Here is an 11,607-nt window from a genome sequence, read left to right on the forward strand (position 1 = left end):
AAAAGTTTATGGTAGAAAAGTTTCGCTGCCGCGGTGACGCCGGTTCCTGTCAATGCGTGTTCGAACAACGACCCCGAACGACAAATTAGTAAAAACATGATTGCTGACGAAGGGTTAATAACTGCATACAGTAATACAAAATCGTTTCAACCAAAATAAAATAAATTAAATTGTATATTAATAAACAAACAAAAATGAGTTATCCTATTCTGAACAAGACCAGCGACAACATTTTCGAATATTCCGTCCTACACATATAGAGAAGATAATTATTTCATTAGCTATGACCAATGACCTCGCAAGTCACTATTAACGACTTCGCTGTTTTGTTCCGAGAGAATCATGGGTAAATAACATAACAATGTATTTCGACCTAATTCGCGGAGTTATATACGAGCTGATAAAAGTAAGAAATACAATCGTTTAATACCCGAGATAAAATTCTCCGGACTGCTTAACGGTATTAAAAGTGCATCTATTATAACCCTTTCATCTCGAAAAGACTAAACTACATTTAGTTAGATTCTTGAAATGGCAACTCAACCTTGTCACGTTATACCCGATATGCCATTGATAAATAAGATACATGGCTTTCACGACGTGGTACAGTGCAACGGGCATTAACCAAATACGTTTGCTGCAATCTAGCAGCTGTGCGTATCATCATCCTCCCATAATCTCTCTCGCAAACATTACGAGACACGTTAAGATTCTTCAAACCGGCATGATGATGTGCGAAACGTTATTACGAAGCTTACGGTAAGATTAATACGAGTTCTCTTGATGAGTTTGCAATTTAATCCTAGATTTGGTAATATACTTCACGATAATCCCTCCAAGAAGTTGAATATCATATATTGAACGGCAAGTACGGCGCTTATATTTTATTTAGTAATTGATATTAAATTGATTAAATATATTCTACAGTATACATCTCTGTTTTTCGTTACACGAACTTACAAATTCATATATAATATATAATTCTAATTTTTTAAAATGTTTGGTTATTATATTGTAACATATTTCCTAATTTACAATATTATAGGAATTGGTTCTTTTGAGCAATATATATCGAAAAAATTATATTAATTTTAAAAATGTTGTGACTTCTTATACTTCGTCGATATTTTTTTTACATTATCATCTCAAACTTATATCCTTAGTCATGCTGAATTTAGATTCAAGTCGACTGTGTTATAAAAAAGCTGTGTTATAAAAAAATAAAATTAAGGCGATTGCTTTTTTTATGAAAACATGAATTTAATTCTCCAGAGTGTAAGAAGCTTTGTTGCAGCTGGACGAAGCACACGTACGGCTTTATTCATCGCGTAAAGCCATATATTAAACTAATCTAGACAATCGAAGGTCATCGTAGTCGTATCGAGGCAATCGGCAAGGCCGTTCTCAGGAATCGACAAAGGTTATAGATCGCGAGAGAACGCAGTCCCCGACAACTCGATCTTGATAGTCTCGAAACACGAGATGATTCATTACTATGAAATGAGTCTACTGTGCAACTTCCTTGTTGGAGGATGGAAAATTAGTAGCTTTTATAAATTATTAAATATCCTTTGGCGTAAAAAGCAAAAAATAGTTTAGTGTTGAATTGGAACGAAAACATATACATTTCAAGGATTTCAAGGAGTCACTTGAAGAAATATGCTCATTAGCTATTCTCTTATACGTTTTACAATCGTTAGTAGCACACGATTTTCTCATAAGACTTCCTTCGTTGCAAAATCGCATCGCGAGCAGGAAGCTGAAGGCACACCGCAATGTGTTTTAATGATCCTTTCGAAAGCCGCATACGTTAGAAAATAGTTGCGAGGACAAAAGGTAGCGGATACATAAAACAATTTTGCGAGCCTTTAAACTAGTCTTCATATACAGTAAACTATAACCTATAATCTATAACTATTCAGTAGACTAAACGTCCAGCTGTAACCAAGCTTCTCTATAGTTATAAATAACTGCTTAAAAAAGTTGTTAGAAAACTGTTAGAAAAGTTGTTGTTACAATTAGAAAAGAGAAAATCATATTCCTTTTTAACAAATATCAACATAGATGTAATTATTTTCATTTAAAAAAAAGTCAATAATTACGCGTCAATAACATCAGCATTTATTTTAACTGGAATGAAAGGTTAAATCGAGTAGGCGGCAAGCAAAAGCACGATTTCAATCGTGCATTGCAGGATCGAAGCATCACGAAGAAGAGTTTTATCGAACACTTTCGCTCTTAATTCCGTAAAGGGCCAGCAAACATAGCAGTGTTAAATAAAACATTGTCGGCGCGGAATTTCTTTTTTTTTCGAAGCGCGGCACGTTTCGATTTCTAGACGACGAGGTCACCGGTGTCAATTCACGAGACAATGTCGGAATGCGACTGGTAATGAATGCAACCGGTACCTTATTTGTATCGCGCGATCGGCAAGATACATGTTATGCTTGTAACAAACACGACTGTATTGTTGGACACACAGGTATGCCTGTGGTTAAAAATTGATCTCATATTTTAACGTTCATATTTGATACATATCTTGCAATAAAGCTTCACAGCTTAGAAAAGATTGCAGTATGCGCTGAAATTAATCGTACAAAAAGAGTAAGTAGACACGAAGATGAATCAGATATCCAAAAATTTACAGAAACACATTTCAAATTGCGCCTACAAGATAATTCTATTTTCCATCGTGCCAAAAATGAAATTTTACGAATAAAGAACAATTAAATTATTTTGTACACTATTATATTGCGTGCAAACGTGGTTATGCATAGGCTTGCTTGTTTGCAAGATTATAATGTAATACAGAGTTGTTCGACCGCACCAGTCCTGATAAGAAATCTGCATAGGGAGAATAACGCTGTACTTGGCTTTCTTGACCGAGCACTTTCATCCGATTTCGGAATGTTTTTCGCCTGTGCAAGGCTCTTGTTTCGCAAGAGGTATTTTATTTATAGTTGCTGTGTATACGGTGTCCTGGATTAAGAAGAGAGCGGTCAGCGCGCGCGGCAAAACCGCTCACATCTCTTGAATACGCTCGGCGTTAAATGCGCGACGGCGCTATGGGATATGACCTTAATTATGCGCTTAGGTGAAAAGCGATTTAATGCCCCGATACGCATAAAAAACTCAAGAATCCGATAATGGTCGCACTCGAGTGCTCTATAACATTATTCTTATCGTCGATGACTTGCGATAAGATAAAACTTCGTGATTTGTTTGCCGCCAAACAGCATCCGGTGCTCATTACATTATGGACTAGATATAATTACGTAAACAATTTATTTCTAAAAGATATCTATTACTTTTTATATTAAATACCGTATTTATAGTAATTATTATGAAAGTAAAAAGCCAAACCATGCTGTACGAAATTCCTTGTAATGATTGAGTTGCTCGTTAAAAAGAAGGGATTACATCAACCGCGCGGAAGTATATTTTCGTCGAAAAGCCAAGGAAGAATGGCGCTTAAATCGATATTATCGCCGAAAGTGAAAGTTCGGCTACGTAGTGAATTGTCGAGTAGGGGGGTAATCGGTGGAACAATGACAACCGATCTCGCGTACCTTTCTAACGAGCTGGATATTGAACGTTACGTGACAAACGTAATGCAAATTACTTGATTGAATATTTACATCGATTACAATCATGGAATTAAACCCAATAAAAATATTTTAAATATTCAATCGGTAGAATAGAAAATTGATAAAAAAATCCACTGTTCAGTAGATCCATCTAAATTAGTATCTATATATAGCTTTACAGAAAAATACTAAATTATTATTTAAAAATAAAATATCGAGATATTATTTGTTATTTCGTGTAATTCCTGGTACAAAATTATCAAGCAGATTATCAAGCCATTAGATGTGACCTCGTAGTAGGTCTATGTCTTATCTGTTTGACTAGAAATTATGTTACTACGAAGTTACCACCAGCGGAATACCATTGCTAAATTGTCTCATGTTCTTCGCTTGTTAGTGTGATTCCTGACAAATTGTCTATCGTGATGGTAATATAGATTAGAATTGATTTATCTATGGGTAGGCCGCAAAGAGAAAGAACTATTAAACGAACTAGTAACGTTAAAAATAGCTCCATTTTTTTTCCCGCGTGTTTAAAGAATCGCATGCCATGTGTATTTCCTATGTAATCGCTATTCATGCCTTCGTAATAGACGGTGGGAACAACCGGATGCCGCACCGCATCGTTGGCATAGCAGGAATACCTAATGACTGAAAAGCAACGGGTCCAGAAAAGTGAGAAGTCGTTTAGTCGCATTGCGGTCAATTAAACGCTATATGACTAAATTGAGTATCCAAAGTTTGCGCAGCCATAACGAATTTGTAAATTGTCACGCAATTTTGATAAAAATAATAATAATGAGTAAAAATTAATAATCCGATGATTTCGTTCGCGCGTAAAGAATGCGAAAACGCGTGACAATTTCAATTTATGTCGACGTAAACATGTAATATTTCGGTTGCGTAAAGCTACGTTTTATCAATACGGTATGGTATTCTGTCGCGAATTCTTCGAATCGGTGAATTTCTCGAGAAAAGCATAACAGAGAAGCAACAGGTTTAGATCGACTCCCACCTGTTGCGAAGCCCACGCAACGGGTAGCCTCAGCTCGTAATTCGTTGCAGTTTTGCTGCAGGTTGAACGCTGCATATTCATATCGCAAATGATATTACCGTCCTCATTCGCGAATAAAAAAGTTATTTTCAGAGGTTTATTAAAAATAAGCGAACAAATCAATTTGTTTATAGGAATTATACAGATATTAACATACATATCTTACGTATAATGCTGCACAGTATATACGTTATTAACTTCTAATTATATAGATAATTAAGATCTCTAGGAAATAATTAATATTTCTAGGTTTTCTTAATTTTTGAACATATGATTATAGTATAGTAATACCGTAATGAGAAAATCTTGGTTTATAATAAATACGAGAAAGAGAAATTAGAATAGAATTTTTGAGTTCCTCTTTCCATTTTTTTCTTAACATATTTGAGAAAGAAAGTAATAATGAAAGAACATCAAAGCATTAAGCGAGATACTCGCGAGACTACGGTCAAAATAATAATAGCTATATTTACGATTAAAAGACGTGTACCTATTAGGCACGAGAGATAAGAGGGGAGATTGGGAAACGGCAAGTAGCTGCTCTTCACTAATAGAACGTAAATTAATCGCTCCTGGTCGACATAACTTAGACCGCGCGTGCCGTATTGAATGCGGGTTGCACAACGAAAAATAAAAAAAAACAAATAAAAGTCATATGAAAAGCATATAATAAATTTAAATATATTCTTAAGTATATCTCCTTTAATATCTCTCTATTCTTTCATTATCATTCTTACTTTTTAAAGTAAGACGATAAGTATCTTGCAATACCACTGAATAATGCAATAATTAAGAAAACCCGTGAGATATACTAATAAAAACAATGTATATAATAACTGTCTATTGTAAAAATATCAAGAGACACGGTAGTGTCTCGCGCCAAGTACACGCGGAGCGAGACCGACCGTGACTCTTTTATATGGAATACGCAAAATTTGTTGCATCCATACGATGAAAGAAATAAAATGCGTCTTAAATAAGTATCTATCTGTTTAAAAAGCGGAATATTAAAATTACGGATTTCTCGTCTAATTGCCAGAATAAAAAGAAGTCGATTAGATTAGATTTGATTGATTGGATTACATTGGATTTGATTAGACCACTAGAAAGTAACTCAAAGAGAGAGAAATAATTCAGAAGGCACAGTTTGCAAGTTTTCACAGAAGAATTCATCGTTTAACGCGAAGAAGAAGTTGATTAGCTACGAACATTTTCCTTCGTTAGACCCTTCCCCTTAATTTTCCCTCGTGTACTTTAATCCGTCTTCGGTCTGTTGACCGCGTAACGTAATGCGTCTCGTCTCAATTCCTTCTCGTATCGCGCCGCTCTTCCATTTCTTTCGTTTCTCTTTCCTCCTCTGTTCCTCGAGTTCCTTCGAGGAGACGGGAAAGAGACGCAGTTGCAACTTACAACCGCGCAATTTCATGAAACATCGCGAACGTGTGATGGAAACAGGCGTAAACTCGAGCGTAAACAACGATCTACAATTCTACATGTAAAAGTGCATAATCATGCAAAGTAATTTACAAGTAGTCCAAGTGAACAAAAAAGATATCTACTAACTACTTTTGACAATATATATGCTATTTTAAATAATACATAAAATAGTTTATATGTATAAGCATTAATTGCTAAATTGGAAGGCTCTCGCAAAGTATTTTTTAAGATTTTTTAAGATTTTAAGATTTAAGATTAAGATTTTAAGATTTTAAGATTAAGATAAGACAAGATTAAAAAATAAAAATAAAAAAACATTTAAATAATTTTTTTCAGACCCTAAAAAATTTTACGATATAATTTCTGGTAAGTTTAATTAAAGGAATAGATCGATTGAAATGGATTAGTTATTTATCAGAATATTCTTTTTTTACTTTGCCTTTGTAAACCTCACGCTGTGACGAAATGTCTCCTAATTCTCTTTGCGGGAGACACCAAAAATGGATGGAGCATGCGATAGACGCATGCAACGACGCGCGAGAGGATTTAGAAAACCAACGTAGCGATCGTGCGGCATGATACACATCCAAATTTAGGATCCTGACTTCCTCTATCTCCTCTCGAACGCCCGAAGTTCGTTTTTCGGGCGCTGAATGCCGCCCACGCGATTAAAAAAACCCCGTTAACTCGCCTAACGAGTTTTTTTCTATCAGCCCTTTAGTACCGAACTGTACAAATAAGATACTTTTCAAACACGTACAGCATATGTGCATATATATATATACATACTATAATAAATATCATATTATGTAGCCAAAGTAATCATATGAAAAATAATAAAAATAAAATTGTAGTTCCTCATTGATTAGAGAAACTGAAATTTTAGTGGAAGCTTGTGAGCTTCTCATTTAGGGATTAAATAAATAGTAAGTATTCGTGTAATCGCGAACATCCGGACGAGATACGTAAGAATAGATAAGAAAGTTAGATAAGAAACACCTAACAAAGTTAATTACTATTCAAATCCCTTCTCAGAGTGAAGGAATCTGAATTCTTTTTATTCGTGGTAAATAAACATATAAAGATTAACGATTATTATTACCATAAAGCGACAGCGAACGGATTATTCTAAATAAAGATGCACTGACGTAAGAGATTCCAAAGTTCGTGCACTTCACTCCAAAGTTCATTTCTAACGCAGGAAAAAAGATAAATCTTTGGTGGAGAGCTATCGTCTGCGCTTATGGAAGAAAGATTCGGCGTAAAACTGACTGAAGAGAAGAGTCTCTTCCCGTCTCTCTTTCTGTATGCAGAGACCGCGCTCAGTATCGGTCATTCAACGTAAGGATAAACGAGACGAGAAATATCGCGGCGAATGGAACTGAGGACGGCTCGACGAGCGGAACTAAACGAGAACGGTACATCCTGTAATCTATCTCAAAAAAAGTTTCGGTCCGCTATAATGTGTCAATCTTCCCGACAACGGCCGCGAGAAAAGAAATCAGATACCAAGGACGTATTAATTGTAGATAAAATAACAATTCTTTTCCGTCGTAAAATAAATTCTTTACACACGACATCCTTTCTAAATAATGTTTCGTCGTATTTAAGATAAAAACATGCTAATTCAACGTATGCAACGGACTTGGGCTCGTACAATAGCACTATATTGGTTAATCCTTTAATTCTACAGAGTTAAATTGTTAATAATACAATTTCGCTTGTATAAATCCTGTCGTATAATAGTAAATAATTGAAAATAAGAGACTGTTAAAATTGTAGTTAATTTGCGAGAGTATATCTCCCTGCATTTCCGTGGCTAAATATACGAACCTATATTTATGAAGCTGTTTTGGAATAAAGCAAATTATCGAAATAGCGCAAAACTAAGCTAAAATTTTTTTAATTGGCTGACTAATTCCAGACTCTGGTCTCTCGCGCGAATAAAGTCGGATAAATTAGCACAGCGAATGGAAGTAAATGGGAATTGCACGTCACGGTCTTTCGCGATAAAAACACACTTCCCGCACAAAACTCGCTCACGGTTTCACAGTTTTGAGCAAAACGCGAGTCGTAAATAAGACATTTCAAGGTCTTATCCTCGACGGAAGCGGAAGTTGGTACATACAGTGAATGAAGCAAGAGATTATTTGCTACATTCCGCTTGAATGACGGATAGAGCGAAATAAATTTCAACGATATTTATTTTTAATGGCGGCAAAAAAGAATTCGTAGAAACGAGGGAAGCTAAACGAGAACGAGTATCATCTTGGTGCCTAAAAATTGCCCGAAGAATAGTCGACATACTTTACAAGTACATATGTACTTGTTTAAGTAGATATATAATAGAATACCGTTACATGATTATGCAATACAAAGTATGTAGATAATTAGCATACGTAGATAACACGTAAGCAACGTGATATTCTCACAAAATGTGTCGGTGCTGTACATCTCGTGACTGCTTTTAAAAAATGCTTGGAAATTATTTAATCGTAAATACAAAATACATAAATAAAATAAAATAAAAGATATATATAACTAGAACAAACGCACGGATACGCCCTTTTAATTTTACAGGTACTCTCTCGTATATCCCTTCTCGTTGTTATTTCCTCCTATAATTTGTAATTTACTTTTTCATGCGTGGAATACACTAAAGAGTAAAGCTATGCAACTATGTTAGGCCTTCCGCAATCTACATTTATAGATACCAGTTATAACGTTCAGTTGAACCATTGCAATCGGTTCGCGAACGGTACATCCTGCCATGTACTCCCACTCCGTTTCTGCGTGTATCTCGAAAAAAATGCCGCGTACCCGTTCTATGCCATGCCATGAGCGAGACTACACATTCTACATTCTACAACGATCGGAAAATAAAATCCCAGACAATAACGTTGCTACGTTAATGCGCGCTAAAAAAAGAACGTTTAACGTGGATGCAATTTAGCGCTTATTTATCCAGTTCCATATAGACTTCGTTCTTTATGTAAACGTTATTGAAGCTTAGGCGAGCTTGAAGAAATTTAAAAGCGAGTGCCAAACTCTATCGAATAATTCTATCATTATTGTATTCATCTGGAACGTTCCATGGGCCAAATCAAGCCGGGTAAACATTACGAAGACAGAATCATCGAGGCTGAGACTTGTGTTCTTCAAGACAATAAACGTGAATGTAACCAAAAAAGAAAGAGATAAGACGTTTTGCTTTATCTTCTCGCCTGTATCTCTTTATTTATCGCGCTTAAAAATCACTCGAAATATGGCTCTCTGATATCCATATTTGGCATACCAAATTTGTCCCACGCTCTCGTCACCATTTGAAGTACCGTACTTAGATTTTATTCAAATATATCATTATTTTAGATTTTATTTATTCGAGATTCGAACTGAAAACAAACACGAATTTATATCCTCGTAACGGTCTAACAGCTTTTAACGGGTGTTAATACAGTTAATCGAGATCACTGCAACGTACAACATCCAGAATGTCCTCGCATCCTTTTGACACGCTGAACGCGGGGAGCTATATATCTCGCAGCCTTTTATGCGCCAAGCGTACTTTTGTTCTCGCGTCGCGAGAACGGCGCGGCGCGCAACAAGTGGATTTCTCGGCTTCACTTTCCAGGTTTTGTCCAATTTTTCTGTAAACTTACATACATATGTATACATATTCATTCATTCGATTTTTAATCAGAACTGAATAAAACTGAACGAAACTTTCCGTCCGCCGCGCCGCGTCGTATCGAGACGCAACAAGTAGACGGCTCCCATCGGCGAGCGCGCGGAGCGTTCCACGACGTTAAACACGCGTGCATCACGCACGACGACGACGACGACGACGACGACGGACGACGACGAGGAGGAAGGCCGTCGACCGGCGTGGCGCGAAGGCCGCCACTGGGCCGAGCCCTACTCAATGGGGCCGAACGGGAACGGTACATCTCTCCCGCTCCTTCCCGGGGAGAGAGCGGCACTCCTTTCTCGGGAGATCAGAACTCGAGAGGGATGCGCTTCCCCCCGGACTCTCGGGAACTCGCTGCTGATCTCTCCCTATCGAGCGAGCCGCTCTTTACGTACCTTATCGAGGCACTTGAGCTCCTCGATCGGGTAGACCGTCTTCTCGCAGCGGGCGCACGTCTTGCTCATCTTTAATCTCCTCTTCCTTCTCGGCTAACGCGTCGTCCTCTCCGCCGCGGTTCACCGCCGCTCACCGCGCACTCGGGATGCTGATCCGCGCGGGTACGCGCACGCGGTCTCTCGCCGAATATATTTCCTTTTCCTCCGTTCCTCGATCCACGAGAGAGGTTCCTCGAGACACCGACTCAACCGACTGCGAGCGGTGTACGCACGCACGCACGCACGACGCACGACGCACGACGCACGACACAGGACAGGACGAGGACGCACGCACGGACACACGCTCGTATATGTATACACACAACAAGAGAGCCGACTCAGCCGACGGATCTCGGTACTCGGTATTGCACGTGCGTGACGTATTATACACACTGGCGACACGTCCGACCGACCGCCGCCGTTCCTGGACGACTGCCTCGGACTCGGACGGCTGCTGCTGGCGCCAGATCGCGAAAATCCGGCGGGAAAAACTAGTCACCGACGACTCGACCGTATTATCTTTCCGCGACTGGACGGCGACTCGACGGCGTCGGACGTCGGACTTTGTAAACGCGCTCTCGTGTCCCGTTCTACGTCCCCACTTTTCTCTCTCTCTCTCTCTATCCTTTCTTGACTCGCGCGAGACCCACGGAAACGACAGCGGGGAAACCCTCGAACTCGCACCGCACGGCCGCACCACTCGCACCGAACCGCACTGCCCTCTCGTCCTCGCCTAATCACAAAAAAGAGCCGTCAAACGACAGCGATGGTGGGACGCGCACTGCGCACTACGCTAGTCAACGACTCAACGGCAACGGTCAACGGTGCACGGTGCACGGTCACGGTGCACTCTGCGAGCGAACGCTTGCGTCACGTGGGGCAATTCGGACGCGCGCGATTGGCTGAGCGCGTGCGCGGCTCAGGGTCGGCTAAATCGCCATCGACACCTTCGTAACTTTGACTGGGTTTCTAAATTCATTGCCAGCGCTGAAAATCTATAGTATACGTTACGTGCACTATAGACTTCCAGCGCTGGAAATCTATAGTATGTACACGTATGTAACGTATACTATAGATTTTCAGCAATGAATTTAGAAATTCAGCCTTTGTTCGACAAATGCGCGGAAAACAGAATTTTGTATTCGTCAAAAAACTTCTATTTTTACATGTAACATTGATTCTATTCGGAGTACAAAAAGAAACTGAACTGTGTCAACTTTCGCGACATTTGCGCCAAAAATGTTATCCCGAAGAGACGCACTGAAGCAACGTATGTATGCACCAAGAAATTTTCAGAAAATATTTAGAAAATATTTACAGGATGTATTAGAATTTTCTTTTCTCAATTGAATCACACAAATGGAATAAAACGTTGGTTTACGCGCTCTTGTGTAAGGTAATGTTTAA

At 38.6% G+C, this 11,607-nt stretch overlaps 1 protein-coding gene across 1 annotated transcript in view; it reads right to left on the reverse strand.

The window, feature by feature from the left end:
• The window catches only part of LOC139768114 (LIM and SH3 domain protein F42H10.3-like), a 28,082-nt gene extending 17,091 nt beyond the window's left edge, over positions 1-10,991 (reverse strand). The window contains exon 1 of the mRNA XM_071697987.1: positions 10,162-10,991. Within this exon, the coding sequence (XP_071554088.1) occupies positions 10,162-10,230 (69 nt within the window). The 5' untranslated portion in view covers positions 10,231-10,991. The remainder of the gene's footprint in view (positions 1-10,161) is intronic.
• Between the last annotated feature and the right edge of the window lie 616 nt (positions 10,992-11,607).

This window comes from Temnothorax nylanderi, unplaced genomic scaffold (genome assembly GCF_030848795.1).
Source record: "Temnothorax nylanderi isolate EJ_2023f unplaced genomic scaffold, tnyl_v1.0 TNYL_tig0014_pilon, whole genome shotgun sequence".
Lineage (NCBI taxonomy): Eukaryota > Metazoa > Arthropoda > Insecta > Hymenoptera > Formicidae > Temnothorax > Temnothorax nylanderi.